The 22,497-nt window shown below is 37.6% G+C and overlaps 3 protein-coding genes across 4 annotated transcripts; 2 read left to right on the forward strand and 1 right to left on the reverse strand.

Annotated features, from left to right (window-relative positions):
• Positions 1 to 2,566: 2,566 nt before the first annotated feature.
• On the reverse strand, positions 2,567 to 8,617 carry LOC107491365 (E2F transcription factor-like E2FE). 2 transcript variants are annotated; one of them, XR_001592627.3, is made up of 12 exons: positions 8,391 to 8,617; positions 8,216 to 8,283; positions 8,073 to 8,125; positions 7,854 to 7,931; positions 7,587 to 7,643; positions 7,156 to 7,261; positions 6,861 to 6,928; positions 6,629 to 6,701; positions 6,453 to 6,514; positions 5,377 to 5,815; positions 3,650 to 3,713; positions 2,567 to 2,826 (listed from the first exon to the last, which is right to left on the reverse strand). XR_001592627.3 is itself a non-coding variant. In XM_016112213.3 (11 exons), exons 1-11 carry the CDS (start codon positions 8,477 to 8,479, stop codon positions 2,738 to 2,740), a joined length of 1,182 nt encoding a protein of 393 aa, XP_015967699.1. In that variant the 5' UTR covers positions 8,480 to 8,617; the 3' UTR covers positions 2,567 to 2,737. The 2 variants fall into 2 exon arrangements, 1 of the variants encoding a protein (XP_015967699.1); XM_016112213.3 differs by lacking the exon at positions 3,650 to 3,713.
• Positions 8,618 to 14,109: 5,492 nt separating this feature from the next.
• LOC107490952 (uncharacterized) lies at positions 14,110 to 15,321 on the forward strand. The gene has a single exon (XM_016111747.1). It carries the CDS (start codon positions 14,110 to 14,112, stop codon positions 15,319 to 15,321), a length of 1,212 nt encoding a protein of 403 aa, XP_015967233.1.
• Positions 15,322 to 17,065: 1,744 nt separating this feature from the next.
• Positions 17,066 to 18,502, forward strand: LOC107490950 (uncharacterized). Its single transcript, XM_016111746.1, has one exon. It carries the CDS (start codon positions 17,066 to 17,068, stop codon positions 18,500 to 18,502), a length of 1,437 nt encoding a protein of 478 aa, XP_015967232.1.
• Positions 18,503 to 22,497: the final 3,995 nt, after the last annotated feature.

The raw sequence follows: 22,497 nt of genomic DNA on the forward strand, positions 1-22,497 counted from the left end.
TGGTGCAACACTTTGAATGAGTAGCAGCTTCTTATACACCATTTTTTTCATCGTTACCCTTTTACAGCAGCTACATCAACACTCCTCTTCTTAAGACAATCCCCTTTAGTGTGTCTCTTTTGTAAACAGTATCTGCAAGTGAATGGTTTAAATTACCTCTTCAATATCCCACTAGGCTTAGATTTCTTATTTCCTCCATTACCTTCATCTGAATCTTTTCTCTTTTTCATTGCTAATGATCCAGGATTTCTTTTATTCTTTGGTGATTGTAGCCTACTATACTCAAACTTCTCCCAAAGAGATTGACCAGACAATAGATTTATATGATGTGCATAAGTATCCATGTATGCATTTATCGTCACCCATTTGTGACAAAAATCATGTGGCCTCTTATAGTTTTATTGACCCTTGCCAAAGCAGCACAAGTATGATGATATAGTATCCCTATGGATTGAGAGTTTAATTAATAAACTAAACTAAGCTATTATAAACGAAATTTATTTTTTATGAATTAATAATAATGAATATTATATAAAAAATCATCTGTTAACGTCCAAAATTGGTAGATACATAGCTTCTTCCTCAAGTCAACCACCATATTTGTTGGGTATTTGTGGACCTTAAACGTCTCGTAAGCATTATCTCCAGTCCAGATTGGCAGCCAATTCTTTGATTCTTTTTTTTATCTTATCCAACCTACTTTATTTTTGGTTATGGATCTCATAATAAACATTCTAACTTCTTCTAGAAGAATGAATATTAGAAACAACGTTCTATGATTTATAAAAGACAAAAGGGACCAAATAAGTACAATTATATTTTTATCTAGTTCAACTAGCTATTAATATGTCCAGTGTGATAAAGGTTAGTCCACGTCACTAATGACGTTAAACTCCAGTGATGAAAAATATACAAGGGACTAATGTGCACTTTTCGAATCTAAAGAATCAAATTATAGCAATTGAAATCTCAAAGACTAAATCGATGCCACTCACCAATTTTAGGAACAAAATGGACTTATAATTCAGTAAGAAATGTCTGTGAAATTGTTTAGTAAAATTCATTCACACGAGTTAATACTCAAAATAGCCTCTGAAATTTGACCCTAATGCAATTTTTTTCTAGTTTTACCCTTCTTTTATACCTACCACCACTATTATCATCTCTCTCTCTCTCTCTCTCAACCATCACTGGCCAAACAAGCCATTGGAACTAAGAATCTAATACATCACTACATCAAAAGAAGAATCCAAAGAAAAAAAAGAATGTTTTAAGCTTTGTTTTTCCAATCTTCACCCTAATTTGTTCAGATAACAAAATCAAGTTTAATTTTTTCTTTTTATTATTTTTTTATTTTGGAGCAAAGAATGAATGAGTTGAAAGAAAAATTGTTGAGAAAGCTAAAATCAATCAAGCCAATTAGGTCTAGGTAAGATCAAATCCTTCAAATGAAAGCATTAATACGTTGATTTTTTCCAAAAAATTCTAACTTTCAACCTAAGTCCCTCTTTGTTTCCCGAAAAAATGTTCCCAAGAAAATAGTTGTTGTCCACCCTTTCCAGAGAACTTTGCTACAATGAATTTTTATGGTGGCCAATCCAATTAAAAGGAATCAGAATGCAATAACACCAAAAAAAGAGACAGATCCAGAAGACATGCTAGAGCTACCTGAAGCTTGCTCCTGCTCCCCAATTCACCAGAAACACAATGATTTGGAAAAAATAGGGGTTGCTAAGGTTTTTTTCAAATTATTAGAGGCTAAAATGATGCATACAAAAATTATCACGTCAAACCACTGCTGAAGCTGCCAGGTATTAACTACACGTGCCACATCAGTTTTTTGATAACAGAAATAGACAGAATGGCCAATTTGAGTCACATCTTAAAATTTCATGAGACAATTTGAGTCATTAGTAATTTGGGGGTTAAATTAAGTCGGAGGTTAAATTTCAGGGATCATTTTAAGTATTAACTCCCATTCACCCACTCTCTTTTCTTCATCTATCTTTCCCCTATTCTTCTCTATCGAAGGAAAGAATAGAATTTAGTAAATGAGGTAAAAAAAAAGTTTAATTATTTTATTAATCTCCATAATTTTAAATTGTTTTGAAAATTAATAAATTGGCTAAAAAAATCCATTCTTGTGAATTTAAATTGTTTTGAATTCCCATTTTTAAAAATTAAAAGAAAAATGAAATTAGAAAATTACAATTCACCCCTTCATTTATTTTTTTTTGAAAATGCCCCATGTTTTGATAAATTCAAAAAAGTCCCATATTTGTGAAATTCACACAAATGAGCCCAATATCAACTTTTTTTAGCCAATTTAGTATTTTTTTTTCCTTTAGGGGTTGGAAACTCAATTAGGGTTCTTCCCATAGCATTTTGTGTATTAACTTTTTGTCCTGTTTTCAAATAACCTACATCAATGCCGAAAGCAAACCTAAATCAAAGCATTTTCCTTCCTTACACACAGAAGGCACTAGTTCTGGAATAGTTCAGCCGTGAGACAAACGATTTAAAGCTAAAAAAAGCCCAAAATTTACAGTGCTTCTAAACAAAAATGTGCAAGAAATACAGAGCAGATGTCATTCAGACGGGTTCAATAATTTAAAGAAAATCCTTACACAGAAATTCTAATGTTGGTGCATGGAGAACATGCATCCATGATCCTAATGAAATCATCATCTCTTAAGAAAAGCTGCACTATTATTTGTCATTGCTGGACACAAGGAAACTATAAAATTTGTATTGGCCTTTTCCCTGCAACTTCAGAGTACCAAGATTTCCATGCTTCCATGTAGTGGGAGAAGAGGTCTCTCAAAGCTGCATCAAAAACTCATCAGATTAGCTTCAAAGCTTGAAGCAGGAATTTTATTGCCACTTGTTAAGAAATCAAAAGCAGAAAAATGCTTTATCACATTTGGAGAGTTGACTAAACAGATCACCTCGATGCCACTGAGTTTGTTCATGATCATGTCAATGCTCAAAAATCAAAAGTACTGCTAAAACATTTGAAAGAAACTTAAACTTGTCTTTATCATCAAAACTTTTTACATTTGATTTTTTTAACAAGACTTGCAATTTTAATCTCCCAATTAATTACACGAAAGATCTACTGGAGTTAATAGTTATGCAAGATAGTCAACTCAAAGTGAGGCTAAGAAAATCTAAACAATTAAGGTATTGAGTTCTGAAATCAAATGCATTTAAAGCAAAGTAAGGAAAACTTCTTTAATCAGGAATAATATCGATAGAATTTTTTAATAAACTGCTCAGACAAGATTATTAAAAGGTTAGTAAATCAATGTATCTAAATACAATTCTTGTTCTAAAACATTTATTTTTTAATGTACAAATAGCATATATGATTGGATGACGGTGTAAAAGATTTTACACCGCTAATACAACAAAATTAAACTCTAATTTTCAATCAATGTATTTTTTGGTGACTTTTCAATCAATGTATTTAAGTACAAATAATAATCACATTAATTAATGGATGTAAATAGCATGAAGCTGCATCAACTCTGAATGATATATGTAAAGATGTGCGATCAAATTAATGGGACTAATTGAAACCACCCCCCCCAAATAAAAAGAAACAAAAAAGAAAAACAAATTAAATTCATAAGTAACCGTAATTTACCATAGACCTTGCTATTTTCAAGCTTGGTGTAGCCAAACCACACAAAGGAGGAATGTGAGTCAATCTGATAATGAGAGATAGAGACCATTTTAGAGATTTTCTCATTAAAACTGCATCTTTAAAAAATTTTGCCCATTTTTGTGTAGTTAAGGATCAGCATGGTTAGCTGGTTTGCAGGTTGCTGTGTCATGCAAATTTGTGACTTTGCAATGAAATATTTACAAAACATTAGAGGATATTCTTTTTTTTTTCCCTTAAGAAAAAGGGGAAAAAAAAGGAAAGAAAAAACAAAACCAAACAAAAACAAACAAACAAACAAACAAACAAACAAAGAACAAATACTAATGGTCAAGTTAAAACACATTATATGGGTGTCATGACAGTTAAACATATATTTCTAACAGCTACTTTCTTTGGTAATCATGGGCATATATTCAATTTAAAATTGTTTGCTAGTAACAAGCTCCAAGCCACACCGCCTTAGCTGGTTTTGCTGCATCTTCCAATACTTGAAACTATCAAACTAGTTTGGTAGTTATTGCTGGTTAGTGAGAGCAGACTTTTATACAGCTGTAACAGATTGCAACTGCCACACTGGCAGGTTGTTAGATGATAAGTTAACTCATAAGATTAACTATAGTTAGTTATTTAGTTAACGGTTATCTTAGCTAGTCTCATAATAGCTTGTATATAAAGCTTAGTTAGCACATTGTGTAATGTGTTGTGTACCATTTTATAAGTTCACTTTCTGATTCTCTTCCCTCACTACCAACACCACTCCTGATTTAAAATTTTACCTCAACAATGGAGAATTGACAAGAAAAAACAAAACTTTAATAAACAAGGCCATTAATGAAAAGAAAACAAAAAGAATACCATCAAAAAAAGTTTCAAAGAATTTGTCCAGCATAGTCATGGCATGGGTACAATTGTCTCAGATTAATCAACCCCTTTTTAGTCAAACTTAATAGTGTGAAGAAAAGTTATATATAAAAGATCATTGTACATTGATACAAAAAATTATTCACTCGTATATGAATATATATTGAAATACAAATTAACTATATATATGCATTTGTAGTCAAACTTTGAAAACAATATAATCAAACTTGATTCACACTTACAGTCAAACTTCATAAATAATATAATTAAACTAGATTTATATTTACAATAAAAATATACTGCTTTGATTGATTTTGGTGGTCATAAAATTTTGATTGTATTGCTGCAAAAAAATTTGATTATTCTACTATTCAATGTCTAATTTTACTGTGATAAAAATTTATTTTGGTGGTTGATTGCTTTGTTGGAAAAATGTGTGAAATGCATATAAATATAGACAGATATATAAGCTGATTTTTCATAAACGATATTGTAAGTAATGTTTTTTTTTTTTAATTATATCTAACTTGGTCTTATAATTTTAACCTTAGTCCACCCCTCGTGTCTGATTCGTGTCGAATACTCTCCTGAAGTTGTAATCTATGTTCCAGGATTTGGTTATGGAATATATTAAAATTTGTAAAAGGAAAATGTCATGTATTTCTCTGCATTCCCTAAAACGAATGAAGTTTTCCAAAAGAAAAAAAATATATATATATTAAAGAAATAAATATTTATATTTAGTGCTGAAGAAAGTAAAGAAAAGTTAGTTACTAAGAGCCATCTTAGTTTCCATTCTTTATACAAAACTAAGAAATGAATCAAAGATCAAAATTAAATGTTACCTTGATTTTGATACCGAGGACGATACACATTTGAGAGACTCTCCCAATCATGAACCTGCTTCACATTAGTATTCTCAGAGGCTCCACCATTCTTGGAAACATACTCTGGAGCAAAAGGACCAAAATGGTAGCCCTTTGAATTCTGTTTTCTTTCTTGTTTCACGATGCCTTTATCCGTGTGAGCTTGCCAACAACTATCATCATCGTTTTCGAGTTGGTCTTGAATCTTGGAGTAACTCTTGCAGCTATTCTCAGCATTCATAAACGGATCCACTTTGTTCCTCTTGAAGCTAATGTTGGTGATGTCTTCACCAAACATCCTTTTCCTTGATTCGCCACTGTGATTCGAATTTAGAGCAGAGTCACCTGACTCACTCCATGGTTTCCCTCTTAAACCAAGCCACCTGAATGCTGGTTTTCTTGTGTCTGTTGTATGGGTCTGCATCAATTTAGTAGAGTCATGGTGAGATTGATTAATTAATGTAATGTCATGATCTAGAACACGTTAGCAAATATAATGTTGATTTTTAAAGGAAATAAATTTTAGGTAGAGTGAAATGTAATTCAGTCGCTAACTATTTCTCAATTAACAATCCTCTCTTTAATCAACCATAACAAAACATGGTGCCATTTTTCGTACTTGAGGACCAGGTTGTAATTTAATTTTAATTAAGAACAGGACTTTCCTTCAAAAGAAGATTTGGTGTTTACTCTCTTAGATATTTCTTAAACTTAAGGTTTAAAGAAATTTTTTATCACTATAAAACTTTTCTTGTGATTTTGAAAATGATTATGAGATTAATCTATGTATAGAAGGCTAACAGATAATTAGCCAACTCTAAACACTAAGGACTAAATTCAAAATCTTAAACACTAAAATCCTAAATTCTAAATCTTAAATACTAAAATTCTAAATTCTAATAATATAAAAATAAGGTATTAGTCCTAAAATATTGACTAATTAATAAATGTGTGTGTGTGCGTGCGCATGTTTCATGAGCATACAACAATATAACTAACCCCACTACAATATTTTTGAGCTAAATTTTGAAAATGAAAACTATGAAGAATATCACCTTCTCGATTAGATTCATGGAGGACAAAACATTTGCAATATCATATAAGCGTCTGACTTTTGCTGAAAGTCCAAAATGTGTGGAAAACATAATTAAAAGTAAATAATGTAAGTGAAAAAGTTCCATGCTTCTTAGAAAAGGATCAAAATCTGAATTGTAATGTAGTATTTACTCACTTCTCATTATTGATGTATTATGGGCATTTCCAAGCAACAGCTTTGCAGCTTCGTCAAGGGAAATCATTTCGATCTGAAGAACGATTGATGGAAATTTGGACATTAAAAAGTCAATCCATAATAATAAAAGAAGTTGAGTACTGTCATAAATATTTAATTGGATGAATGGATAAATATTTAAACATCAAATTAAACTCTTATAAATATACAAGAAACTTATAGAAACACTCACATTAGAGCAGACAAAGAGCTTGACAAAATTTTGAGTAAGAAGCGCCAGAGATTTTTCCCTTCTGTTTTCTGCCCAAAAATAAATAAATAAGAAATTTTATAAATTTATAGCAGCAGTGTCCGTCTCAAAATAACAATATTCCATTAATGTTACTGTTGGGGAATATTTCAACACCAAATAAATAATCCAAATCTTAACTAAATAAGATTACCTATGTTGGACCGAAGTAGTTTCGTATTATAACTCCAAAAATTCTGCCAAATATATAATTAACTGAAAATAAAATAGAAGATACCAGGCTTCAATGATTTTGTAAGTGAGGCATTGGGATTTGATTTGTCATTCTGACTTCCATTACTGGGATTTGACATTGTTTCTTCGTCATCCTCGTCATCTGACAACTATCACAGATATTCATATGCTAAGTAGGAAGTAGGAATCAACTACCACATCATTAAACCATCCAAGATTTAAATGATATCAATTTTAACTACAAAAGATGTAAACTAAATGAATACTCATGAAATAGATAATTTGTTAAGTTTTGTCAAACATTTTGGATAGCTTTATCAAACCAATCCAATCTTTAATGAGTATCAAATTTGTTTATATTTTTAATAATTAAAGTTGTCGGCATCATTGTAAGAAATGATTATTTATCATAGCAAGTAATATAGAATAAAATAAAAATAACATCACTAGAGGAGAATAAGAAAGAAATTCTACTTTTGCAATTTCATTATCACCGTCAAAACCATAGGGATTCTCCCTCAAACCCTCGTCCTGAAAAAAAGGTAAGGTAGAAACAAGCATTAATGTCCAACTCCCGGGATAAATAAGCAAAAAAGATAAAAATAAGTTGCATTAAAACAGTGATTCAAATTTAAATTTAAAAAAGTTAGCACCAATTTAAAAAATAAAAAATAAAGCAGAAAAGAGTAGAAGAAACAAAAGCACAGACAATTCAATTTCAAAATTAGGGTAAAAAATCACCTTGAGTTCTTGTAAAGCCCCAGGAATAGCAGCAAACCCTTTCCAAGTATACTGATTCTTAGCTTTTCTAGAAAGCACCTACAAGTCAACCAACATTAAACGAAACAAACAAACAAACAACTAAGAACCAATTATTATCATTAATACAAAGTTTTGAAACAAAAATTAAGGTTGTTTCAAGAAATAACTAAACTAAATAAATATAACAAGAAACCTTACCCCGACACTCTCTAAGACGTTCACTATATCATAGATCCGCCGCCTCTCAACACCTGAAAATTTTGCCCCCGAAAAAAAAAAACTAAAAATTGAAAAACAATAATTAGAAATTAGTAATTAGGTATCGAAGGGTCATAAAATACCTAATCGAGAAGCTGCATCGTCGAGGCCGATCAAGTGGATGCTGTCCTTATTATACAATTTCAAGAAACTGCACCCAAACAAAATTTGATACTTTTAATTTAAAATATACAGAAGGAGCAGGTGTAAGAAAATTAGTATCAAGAAAGAGGGGGAAAAAAGGAAAGAATGGAATACTTGGTGCACAAGAGGCCGAGGGATTTCTGTTTGCGATTGTAGGAGTAGTGGCGTGAAGAGGGATCCATGGTTGGTGTTGGAGAAGACATGGATCTGAAGGAAGAGAGAGAAAAAGAGAGAGAGAAGAGTTAAGTGGGGAAGGATGAATGATGAGATGGAGAAAGGAGGGAAATGGCGGGGCTGTGATTTTGGAACATGGCGTATGTGTTTTCTTTGTTTATCTGCTGTGTTTCTATTTTTTATTTTTATGTTTTTTGTTTTTGTCGTTATTTCAAAGTTTTAACAAGCGGGAACTTTTCCACCATATGAAATGCCTATAGCCTCCAGTATATTGGAAGGAAAACTTTACCCAGACGAAATGAAAGCAGTTAAAATGGACGAAATTTGTTACGTATTTATTTTTAATATATAAAAGAAAATTAATTTATTTATTTATATTATTTTTAAAATATTTTTTTATTAATGTTATATTAATAATATTGTTTATTTGACAAAATTTTAGAATTAACTATTCAATTTTTGTCAAATTAACAAAAAAATAAAATATACAAAAAAAGTTAAAAATTAATAGTGTTTAACTAAATTTATAACATATAAAGATATTAAATTTATATGATTATATCCCTATATTTGTTATATTTTACTGTTATAAACAATATAATAAATTTATAACTTCAATAATTAATTTATTAATTTCTATAAATAACCCATTAAATATAATAAACATCTATATTACAAATATTCATATTTCATACTATTTTAACTACTTATATAAATCTCTTGTCACTATTCCTTTAAATAACATCAAATTTAGCATAAGAAATTTACACAATAACTTAAACTTACTCAATGAATTCTTTGGACAATATCACCAAACAAATAGATAATTGGTTTATCAAAATTAGCGTAGTTTGTCTATGAAAAATATTAATACCCACAAATGAAAAAGAGCCTCTTTACTTAGAAATGATTATATTAGATGAAAAGGTACAAAACAAATATATTTATTGTATTTTTAAATTGAATTCACGAAAAAATACTTTAATTAATTTTGTTTTTTATACTTTTATATTATTTTATAATACTTTATATATAATTATATTTTAATATTGTTAAAATTATACTTCTTTCAATATGTTATTCATTGTTCTTTTTCTAACAACTTAAAAAAATAAATATAATCAATTTTTTTAACTAATTATTAACTATGATTTACTAACACGGCAAGAAACACTTCTTCATGTAATTGTGTAGAAAAATATGATGAACAAATTCAAACATTTATTACAAAAAAAAAGACTATACTATACAAAATTTGAAAATATAAAATGCAAATTATTTGTATAGACCAATTAAAGGTACAATAAAAGTAAACTTTTCACTCACAACTGTTATGAAAGAAATTAAAGATTCAATTTTGAATATTCTTCAACACTATTTTGAATTTGTATCACTTAAGACATAGTGGGTCAAAAAAAATATTAACAAGTCAATTCATTTTATACTATTTCAATTATTCTTATTAAAAATAACTTATTCAAAAAAAAATTCACATTTTTGTTCTTTTTATTGTATATGTCATTGAAAAATTGCATGCATTAGGAGAAGAAGAACAAGTAGATGTTAAAGAAAAATCCACAAAAATACGACGAATGAAATTGATACTTAAAGAGTAAACAAATATACAAACAATTTATTTTTCATTTACATATATAGTTATTAACAAAATATTAATCATTTTAGGAATATCGTGTTAAAAGTCACGTTGTGGAGAAATATCTAAGTTAGATAAACAAAGAAATTATAACTCAAATAAAGGGTCAAAAAATTATTGCACTCAGATCAATATTGATTAGTGAATACAAAGATAAGATCTTTTTCAAAAAAATTTAAATCTATTATTTTTCTTAATTCAAAAATTATATTTTATATAATACATTAAATGAGACAAATACAAGTATACAACACAATTTTATTTTATATAACCTATTAATTATAATATTTTAGGTGATTATTCGGTTAGCACAACTTCAAGTACAAAAATCTACATCAATCACAAACTAAAGAATTCGCACAGCTGACTTATGGGTATTTCATAACTAATAAGTCTCTCAAAAATTAATTTATTTTTTTAATTATTCAATTTAATAAAGATTTAAAAAAAAATCTAAACAGAACTTATCAACATGAAGAAATAATAGAGATACCAAGCCAACACAAATGTCAACACAAATCTTCATAGCAGAATGATTAGAAATTGAATAGCTATCCACGATCTAATGACCATTCAATGAGAATCTGATGATCAGGTATGACAAAAAAAACTCACAATATGCATCATATATTCATTCTTACTCAAATATCATATATCTAATGATAACATAAATTGAATATTGGAATAGAAAAAGATCTTCACAATTTTAGCAACTATAAACGGAATTAATAATAAATTTGGATAGAACTATGTTAAATGTGAAAAGTGTCAGAAGAAAGCATATAACAAAAAGGAGACAACTACATTTATGGCACATGTAATCAAATACCACAATATCCAAATAAGGTAACTCTGTATACTTTTCATAATCACATCTATCAAATTATTAGTTACTAACCCAATACTTATTTTAGGTTCAGAATTCAACTAAAAGTTTCAGATCAAAATGATACAACAACTTTTGTACTATTTGATGGTGAAGCAAAAAAATTATTGGGCACAACTACTTCAAATCTAATGACACTCAAGAAAAGTGATGACATTGAAGTACCACCCGATTAAAAAATTTGTGCAACCTCACACTTATATCTGAAGTCAAAGTAAATAACTTTAATCTCAAATAACGATCTCAACAATACATTGTGATATGTGATATGAAGAATTCAAGTGTTATTTAGAAGATGTTAGTTTATATTTTTAGAATGTGTTAATGTAATTGAATATATTTTGATTTTTGTTATTTAATTATTAGATTGGGCCTTATGTTTATGGATTTTAGAATTTTCTTTGTTTTAACTTAATAAGAGATTATAAATACCTCCTTAACTATTGTAGTTGTAGCATAGAATGATTTAGAGGTTTCAAAACCCCCTTTTTGGTTTCGTGATGAAACCATGGTGTGGACAATTGAGGTTGAGAAGTCCTTCTCTTGTTGCATTGGGGAATTGAGTAGAAGGTTGAGGAGTTCCTTCGATTCAATTCCCAAACTATGGCGTTGACAAGTTAGGTTGAGGAGTCCCTTTTCTTGCTGTGTCAAGAAATTGGGTAAAAAGTAGAGTGATTCTCTTTGTATTCAATTTCAACCTATTTTTTTGTTTTTATTTCAATTTCAATGTATCTTTTTATTTAGTTTAAATCCTTATCTTTTTGTTCATCTTTTGTTTCTTTATCATTTGGTATCAGAGCTCAGGTATTAGATTAATTCTTTTTAATCTATATCTGTTCTTCTTTTATCAATTAAAAAAACAGTCCAATGTCTGTCGTGTCTTTCTCTATGTTGTTGTGTTCTTATTTTTCATTTGCGTTCCATTATTGTTTTAAAAAAATAAAAAATCATAAAATGTAAAAAAAAAATAAAAAGGAAACAAAATTATCTTCCTAGTAATTATTGTCCTTTTTATATACTATTTTTTCTGCCTACAAGATTCGAGGACGAATATTTTTTGAAGAGGAGGAGAATGATACGTGCTTCAAATGTTCGTGATATGAAGAGTTCAAGTGTTATTTAGAAGATATTAGTTTATATTTTTAAAATGTTTTAATGTAATTTAATATATTTTGATTTTGTTTATTTAATTATTAAATTGAGCCTTATGTTTATGGATTTTAGGGTTTTCTTTGTTTTAACCTAATAAGAGGTTATAAATACCTCATTAGCTATTGTAATCATAGCATAGAATGATTTAGAGGTTTCAAAATCCCCTTTTTGGTTTCGTGATGAAACCATGGTGTGGACAATTGAGGTTGAGGAGTCCCTCTCTTGTTGCATCGAGGAATTGAGTAGAAATTTGAGGAGTTCCTTCGATTCAATTCCCAAACTATGGCGTTGACAAGTTAGGTTGAGGAGTCCCTTTCTTGTTGTGTCAAGAAATTGGGTAGAAAGTATAGTGATTCTCTTTGTATTCAATTTCAACCTATCCTTTTTGTTTCTATTTCAATTTCAATATATCTTTTTATTTAGTTTGAATCATTATCTTCTTGTTCGTCTTTTATTTCTTTATCACATTGTTACTAAGACATTTGTTCTAATAAAAAACACTGAACTTTAACACCTATTACAACAAATAAAACAAGTAATACTAAAAAAAATAAATTATTTAAGACATCATCTTTATTTTTAATTTAAATTATTCATTGATTATAAGAACTAACTTCGTCATCACTAATACCATCAGACGAATATCACATATCCATCAAGAGATTAAGGAGAGAGAAAACCATATAAATTCAAGACACATTTTTTGAAGAAAAATATACTTACAAAGACGGAACAAACAACACAATAAAAAATGTATACAACTCAACAATTCATAAAAAATATGCCTTCATAAGAACCTACGACAGAAAAAAGAAAGCAACAACTTTAACAACAACCAATAAATTAAAGAAAAATGAGGACGAGCGCCACATAAGAAGACTAAGTCCATCAATTAAAACAAATATAAAAATTAAGCCACCAGATAAAAATATCACTTTATACAACTCTAACATCTAAATCTTTTGTACTACAAATTATTTTAAGTAAAAGACCTTTTAAATTTAACTTTAATTAACACATATTTAATTTAATTATACAAAACATAATAATTTTTAATATTTATTATATACTGTTACGGATCCGGCCCACTGCCCCGGATCCAAATCCAAACCCGGTTCCCCGGGTTTGACCCATTCCCCCTTCCAGAAGGCCCCGAACCGGCCCTCCGGAAGCTCCTAACCGACTTTCGGATTCAAACGTCTCCTTTATCTTATCCCAATAAGATAAAGATAAAATAACTACCATCACCTATAAATAAGAGGACCTACGTCCCTCCAGGTATTCATTCATTCGACTCACCATATACCTCTTAGATCTTTCCTGACTTGAGCGTCGGAGTGTCTTTGCAGGTACCTCCCCTCGCCGCTCCACTCGAATAGTCCGACGTCCGCCTCGACCCGCAGGTCCTCGATCCTCCATTCAACCCGTACCAGAGACATCTTGTACAATGGCGCCGTCTGTGGAGACTTGCGACAGTCGAACCGGATGGAGGGCGTCCTAGAGGAAAACCCCTCAAGCCAGGATGACTCCCAACGCGTCGCCCAGAACACCGAGAAGTCATAAAACAAGCAAGAATAGCAAGTACTATCCACCACACGAACGAACACGTCGAAACAGACCCACGACATCCCGAGAAAGCTAGGGACAAAGCAGCACAGATCATCCAGGATCTTTGCCTCCGGGTCCAGGAACTTGAAGGCAAACTGACCAACAGAGAAAAGCACAACGAACACGGAAGCCAGGCGACTTCCAGGTCAAGATCCCACCGCGGCAGGTCACCAACCCGACAACACGATAGGAGAGACGGTCGCAGTGTCTCACGCGACCACCGACACGAAAAATCTCCGGAACAGCGATACAACAAGAAACACCACCGCAGCGCTTCCCGAGATCTAAGTCGTCAACACGACTCAGACGAGGATCGGAGATACCGAAACACCAAATGAACTAGAAACGACCACACCATAATGGGAGCTACACCCTTCACAGAAAGAATCTTAAGAGCAAAACTCCCCAAAGGTTTCGAAAAACCCACCGACATGAAGTATGACGGAACCAAGGACCCTCAGGAACATCTAACGGCCTTCAAAGCCAGAATGAACCTCGAAGGAGAGGCCGACGCAGTCCGGTGCAGAGCCTTCCCGGTAACCCTTGCCGGACCAGCGATCAAATGGTTCAACGCCCTCCCGAACGGATCTATAGCCAACTTCCACGACATAGCACGAAAATTCATGGCCCAGTTCACGACCAGAATCACCAAAGCCAAACACCCCATCAGCTTATTAGGGGTCACACAAAAGCAAGAAGAATCCACAAGGAAATACCTTGACCGCTTCAACGACGAATGCCTAACGGTCGATGGACTCACGGATTCCGTTGCAAGCCTTTGCCTGACTAACGGGCTCATGAATGAAGATTTTCGCAAGCACCTCACTACTAAACCAGTATGGACCATGCACGAAATCCAGAACGTCGCCAAAGACTACATCAACGACGAAGAAGTCAGTCAGGTCGTCGCTGCCAACAAACGGCAGCACGCCAACACCCAACACGGCAATTCGGCGCCCCGTCATAACCCAACACCCAAAGAGAATCAACGGGACCACCCCAGGCCAACCAACCGGCCACCAAGAATAGGCAAATTCTCTAATTACACGCCCCTAACAGCACCTATTACAGAGATATACCATCAAATAGCAGATCGAGGCATCATTCTAAAAGCCCGACAACTCAAAGAAAGGACGGGAGGCAACAAAACCTTCTACTGTGACTACCACCGAGGTTACGGCCACAAAACACAAGATTGTTTCGACCTTAAAGACGCTATTGAACAGGCCATACGAGACGGAAAACTCCCGGAATTTACCAAAATCATCAGAGAACCGAGACGCGCGGAAAAAGACAAGTCGCCGGAAAGGGAAGGGCGTAACCCGAGAACTCACAAGCAAGCCCGCAGGGAAAGCCCGGAGGAAGACCCGACCATCATAGTGAACGTCATCACAGGCAAGGACGTACCAAGCAAATCAAAACTTACAATGAAAAAAGATCTCAAGGTAATGGCTATCAGAAACCAAGCCCCAATCGCCGCGGCCGACAATACGATAACTTTCTTGCCAGAGGACTGCCAACACGGCACCTCAGCCGAAGATGCCCCCTTCGTCATCTCAGCCAGAATTTGAACAGGACTAGTATGGAGGATACTGGTAGACACCGGCGCAGACTCGAACATCCTTTTCCGAGGAGCCTTCGACAAGCTCGGGCTCCGCAACAACAACCTCCAAACACACCGCCACAGCGTCACGGGACTCGGTGATAACTTTCTCAAACCAGATGGCTCAATTACCCTCCCCATCACCATAGGAACAAGCAATCAGAAAAAGACAATCATATCTGAATTCGTAGTCCTAAAAGACTCCACAGCCTATAACGTGATTCTCGGAAGAAAAACAATCAATGACTTCTCTGCAGTCATCTTTACCAAATACCTCCTCATGAAGTTCAGAACCGACAACGGCTCCGTCGGTACCATCCACGGAGATCGAGAGGTCGCAGCCGAATGCGACAACACCAGCCTAGCCCTAAGAAAAAAATCCCGGGATGCGGTTAGCCGACCTAGATGCGCGACAAGACGGCCAACCTAGGCCAGAACCAGAAGGAGACATGGAAAAACTACAAATAGGGCCAACCAGAGAGGAATACACCTTCATTAATAGAAACCTCCCATATGACCTCAAAGAAGAACTCTCCCAACTCATGAAACAGAACAGAGACTTATTCGCATTTACACCAGCCGATATGCCGGGAATTAACCCCAACCTAATGTCCCACCATCTAGCCGTGGACCCCCAAGCTAAGCCGGTGGCACAAAAGTACACGACCTGGCTAGCCAACGTCGTACTAGTACGAAAATCTAATGGGAAATGGCGAATGTGCGTCGACTACACAGACCTCAACAAAGCTTGCCCGAAGGACGCCTTCCCCTTACCAAACATCGACGGATTAGTAGACGCAGCATCCGGCCACCGATACCTCAGCTTTATGGACGCATATTCCGACTACAACCAGATCCCGATGCACCGACCAGACGAAGAAAAAACTACGTTCATCACCCCAGACGGAACATACTGCTACACAGTAATGCCCTTCGGCTTGAAAAATGCTGGAGCCACCTATCAAAGACTTGTTAATAAGATTTTTCGAGACCTGTCCGGAAATAAGTTAGAAGTCTACATAGACGATATGCTCGCCAAGACTGAATCTGGCGAACAACTAACCAACGACCTCAAGGTCATAATGAACACCCTACGAAAGCACCAAATGCGGCTCAACCCGGCAAAATGCGCCTTCGGAATGGAGGCATGAAAATTCCTCGGCTTCATGATTACACAACGCGGAGTTGAAGCAAACCCGGAGAAATGTCGTGCCGTCCTCGAGATGACAAGCCCCAAAAACGTTAAAGACATCCAAAAGCTCACCGGCCGACTGACCGCGTTATCACGCTTTCTCGGTGCATCGGCCCAAAAAGCAATCTCTTTCTTCAAACTAATGAAAAAAGGGACCGCTTTTAAATGGGAGACGGAGTGCGAAGAAGCATTCCAACACTTCAAGAGGGTCCTAGCGGAACCACCAATCCTCGCCAAACCCCAAACAGGGGAAACACTTTACCTGTACCTTTCCATAACGGAAGAGGCACTCGCAGCAGCTCTCATCCGTGAAGACGAGAAAAAGGAGCAAAAACCCGTATACTTCATAAGCAAAGTCTTACAAGATGCAGAAACCCGTTATTCACGCTTAGAAAAACTAGCTTTCGCACTCCTTATAGCCTCCCGGCGCCTGCGATAATACTTCCAAGCTCACCCCGTGACGGTCCGAACCGACCAGGTGGTCAAGCAAGTATTACAGAAACCCGACCTAGCGGGAAGAATGCTAGCATGGTCCATCGAGTTATCCCAATTCCAGATCAAGTTCAAACCCCGGAACGCTGTCAAAGCACAGGTCTTGACCGATTTTATCGCCGAAATGACTCCGGGAAAACTCACCCCCGAACCATGGAAACTGCACGTCGACGGCTCGTCAAACTCCACTCACGGAGGCGCCGGAATCATACTCGAAAACCAAAACGGGATCACAATGGAACAGTCAGTACGATACGAATTTCCAGTATCAAATAACCAGGCAGAATACAAGGCCCTCTTAGCAGGCCTGACCCTAGCCCGAGAAGTTGGAGCAAAGGCCCTAGAGGTAAATACCGACTCCCAAGTAGTCAGTTCCCAAATCAACGGAAGCTACCAGACACGAGATCCCCTGCTCCAACAGTACCTCGCCAAGGTAAACAAACTAAAAGAAGGGTTCGAAAGCATCACCATACAACATGTTCCCAGGGAACGAAATGCCAGGGCAGACCTACTTTCCAAGATAGCCAGTACCAAACCGGGACACGGTAACAAATCGCTAATTCAGGAGGTCGTTAGGTCACCTTCTGTATCGACAACAGTCAACGCCCATCTGACGTCCTCAAATCGGGAGTCCTGGACGCACCCTATCCTACAGTACCTCCTCGACGGAACTTTGCCGCCAGACCCGAAAGAGGGAAAGCGAATAAAAAGGGAAGCCGCCAACTATACCATCGTAGCAGGACAACTATACAAACGTGGTTTCTCGCAACCCCTACTCAAATGCGTCGAACACGGGGACACGGAATACATTCTCCGCGAAATCCACGAAGGCTGCTGCGGTCACCACGTCGGAGGCAAAACTTTAGCCCAAAAAATCATCAGGGCTGGCTACTACTGGCCCACAATCATTCGAGACTCCATACAATTAGTAAAAAGCTGTGACAAATGCCAAAGACACGCCAATATCCACCAAGCCGCCCCACACCAACTCAGCACCATATCGGCAGAACGGCCGTTCGGCACTTGGGGGATCGACCTCGTCGGGCCCTTCCCTACAGCTCCCGGCCAACTCAGATATCTCATTGTCGCCATAGATTACTACACCAAATGGATCGAGGCCGAACCTCTGGCCTCCATAACGGCGACCCAGTGCCGGAAATTCGTTTGGCGGCAGATCATCACCCGATTCGGAATCCCCGAAGTCGTCATCTCGGACAACGGAACCCAGTTTGCCGACAAAAAATTCAGAGAATTCTTAGAAGGATTACACATATCCCATCGCTTCAGCTCGGTGGAACACCCCCAAACAAACGGACAGGTGGAATCCGCAAACAAAATAATCGTCAAAGGACTCAAAAAACGGCTCGACGAAGCCAAAGGACTGTGGGCAGACGAATTAGGATCGGTCCTATGGTCATACCGAACAACACCACAAACGACCACGGGGAAACGCCTTTCCGATTAACATACGGCGTAGAAGCTGTCGTCCCAGTAAAAATCGGAGACCCGAGCCCCAGAAAAACGGTCGGAGGTAACGATGAAGAAGCAGAACGAGACCTCATTAACGAAGAAAGAAACATAGCTCACATCAAAGAGCTAGCACTCAAACAAAGAATCAGCTTAAGATATAATCACGGCATCATCCAACGAGAATTCGCGGCCGATGACCTCGTCCTACGACGAAACGATATCAGTCCCCCGACCCCAGGAGAAGGAAAGCTCGCCCCCAACTGGGAAGGACCATACAGAATCAAGGCTGTAATCGGAAAAGGGGCGTACAAACTCGAACGGCTCAACGGTGACGAAGTCCCGAGGACATGGAACGCCGCCAACTTGCGACGATACTACACCTAGACCGACCTAAATAGGTCGCCCCCTTATTTCTTCCTTTTCTATTTTTATACTTTATTTATATTTTTTCTCCTCCCAGATTTCCAAGGTTTTAAAGGGATTTCTCATCTAAGTTTTAATCTCGGGTATTCTTTCCCGCCGTTAACGGAGGGTTTTAACGAGGCCCAACCATTCAATAAATATTCCATTAAAAGCTATTTCTACTTTTCTGCACGTCCCAAAATACGGAACAGAAGACACGGCCACGACTGGGGGACTGATCACCCCCAGGCCCAACACACGGATATCCATAAAAACCCGACCAAACGACGGTCTGAGGAAATAAAAAAACAAACGGAATAGCTCAAAATATATAAAAAAGGCCCGAACGGCCGAAAAAACCATAATACAGAACATTTAACGGCCCGGACGGCCGAAAATACCATTAAACGGTTCCCAATGTCACGGCCCTTGGCCATCCAAAATATTCAGAAACAAACAAAGTCCAGAAAAAAGACAAAGACAGAAACTACTCGAGATCGACGATCTGGCCGCCACGAACGGTCTTGAAGGCTCCCATCACGGACACATCCACGCCCGGAGCCAGCACTAAAGCCTGGGCCCTCATCGTCTCCTCAATAGCCGCGATCGCACCCTTTGCATCAACCAGCAACTCTGTCTTCTCCTTCTTCAAGGCAGCAACCTCGGCCTTCAAAGTCTCCACTTCATTAAGAAGCACAGCTGTCTGGGAACCCGCATCAGAGGCCCGCTTACGCTCCTCTGCCAACTGGGAAAGAAGTGAAGTCTCAACCTCGGAAAGTCAAAGAATCTCTGCCCCGGCTTCCTCAGAGGACTTCACTGCCTTCTCCCTCGCAACCCCGGCAGCCTCAAGCTCCTCCTTCAACTTAGCCACGTCAGCCTGAGAATGGCGGAGCTTCTTATCCAACAAGCCAACCTGAGCCATCACGGGCTCGGCCTTCCGGACAACAACGGCAGATCGAAGAAGTGCACGGTACACCGACTTAGCCTGAAATGAAACATCACATCCATCAAAAAACGGCTCTGTCCCAGGCATCAGGTGCTGATCGATAAACCCAGAAGCATCAAAGCGGCGATCCATCACACTGGGCACAGCACCCTCTTCCTCAAAAGTTTCGCTGCTAGGATCCTCGGGCCTCTTTCTCTTCCGGGAAGCATCGGCAGCTGAAACAACGACAACCTCAGGCGAGTTCACAGGACCCGGCGAAACCCGAGCTTCGGCCCTCACCCCCGACGAAACTACCTCATGGGAGATGGCCTGAGAACCCATAGCCGGATTGGAGACGGGAGTAGCAGGAGACGACGACCCTTCCTCCCGACCCATCGCCGCCTTCAGCCTCGCCAAAGAAGTCAACCCACCGGCCATCTCAACTGAAAAGAAGCCAAAGAAAAATCAAGTCAAAAAAAAGGGGGACAAAGCCACACCAATATACGTCCGACAAGCCTCAGGATCCCCCATAACATCTCGAGGGTTCAACGGACGCTCACCGAACAAATGCCACAAAACACTGGCAATGTCCTTATCCTCCCGAGACAAACCATCATAAGTAATCTTAGTCAAAACCGACGGGCCAGCACCAAAGTTCCAATACGTCGGAAACCGGCGCTCGCCCTCCAGTGTCAGCCAAAACGGACGATGCCCCTGAACGGGACGCACCTTAAAATACTCCCACTTGAAACCGTGAAAAGAATCCTCAAACAACCCAAAAATCCGGCGATGAGGTTGAGCACGGAAAGACAAATATCCTTTCTTATGCTTCCCCTCCTTAGTCGGAAGAGTGCATAAGAAAAGAAAAAGAAAAACAGGAACAGAAGCCAGAAGATCGAGATACCGGCACACCAGTTCGAATGACCGCACGGCAGCCCAACTATTCGGGTGAAGCTGAGACGGTGCTACGGAACACCGACTCAGCAGATCTTGAACAAACGGCGAAAAAGGCAACCGCACGCCGAGCCGAGTGAACATCGACTCGTAAACCCACATCCAATCCGGCACAGTGGGTGAATGAAGGTTTAGGTAACAAACGCGCTCGTCGGCATCAGGGAGGACGAGCTCATACCGCCCCTCCTCGTCACCACCACCACAGATCGCCCCCTGATCACAGAGCCGCTGAAGATCATCCTCCGTCATCCGTGACGGAACACCCCACACATCGCTAGTCACCCAACCGTAGCAATTGGGAACGCCCCTGGAGGGGGCTACTGGGGCTCCCACACCCTCATTTCTCCGCCGTTGCATACCTAAAACAGGGAGGAGCACCACCATCAGCCTACTGACCCTACGCAGAAGCAAGACAGAAACCTAACACCACTACTAAACCAATGCGGTGGCTCACCACCGCTATTAAACAAACACAGCGGTGCTCAGCCCCTCCAAAACTCAAAATGCTACCCCCCAAAGACACCAAACACAGTAACAAACAGTAAAAGAACAACGCATGGCAAAGACAGAACAAGTATTCACAGAGTAAAAAGAAGGAAAGCGAAGCATGCCAACCTGGTAATGCAGAAGAAAGCTTGAGAAAAGCAGCACCAAAAAAGCAAAAATCACAGAGAGAAGAGGAGCTTCTTTTCAGATGAAGAGTTTTTTTCCTTTCAGAAGAGAAAATGGAGAAGAAAATGAAACGAACGAGGGAACTGAAACAAAAAGCCACAGACGGTTTCAAAAGGGAGCAAAATGACACAATTAACCCTAGGCACAGGGGTAAAAAAGGGAAACGTCCCCTCGCATTAAATGACCCCCTCGAAAAGAGAAGCTAATAAAGCCTCGAAGAATGCAACGGGCACAGTAAAAACAGAAGAGTCACGTCAGAACCAAAACGGTCAGACGAACCTTCAGCAAAATCAGAGCCGAGATACCGATCTCCCTCCAAAGGGCTAAACGAACACCCGAGAAGAACTAAGGACCTAGCCCACAGTCAAACATTATACCTTCCAGCGACAGACCGATCTCGCTCGCCCTCCCGCTGCGGGGGCAACTGTTACGGATCCAAACCCAAACCCGGTTCCCCGGGTTTGACCCATTCCCCCCTTCCAGAAGGCCCCGAACCGGCCCTCCGGAAGCTCCTAACCGACTGTCGAATTCAAACGTCTCCTTTATCTTATCCCAACAAGATAAAGATAAAATAACTACCATCACCTATAAATAAGAGGACCTACGTCCCTCCAGGTATTCATTCATTCGACTCACCATATACCTCTTAGATCTATCCTGACTTGAGCGTCGGAGTGTCTTTGCAGGTACCTCCCCCCGCCGCTCCACTCGAATAGTCCGACGTCCGCCTCGACCCGCAGGTCCTCGATCCTCCATTCAACCCGTACCAGAGACATCTTGTACATATACTATCATTAATTTACCGCCCCACGCATCGTGCGGGTTTTATTCTAGTGTGTTAAATGAGCACAACAATTATGTGTTTATTGAATATGCCATATTTATATAAACTATTAGATTATATTAGATGAAAATCAAAGGTTAATATAAAAGAATAGTATTGATGGACTCTAATAAATACAGAATATCCTAGTACATATTTAAATACTTTAAGTGACAATACTTTAATACACAATATTTTAAATGGTAATAGAATT

Source organism: Arachis duranensis, chromosome 5 (genome assembly GCF_000817695.3).
Source record: "Arachis duranensis cultivar V14167 chromosome 5, aradu.V14167.gnm2.J7QH, whole genome shotgun sequence".
In the NCBI taxonomy this organism is placed as follows: domain Eukaryota; kingdom Viridiplantae; phylum Streptophyta; class Magnoliopsida; order Fabales; family Fabaceae; genus Arachis; species Arachis duranensis.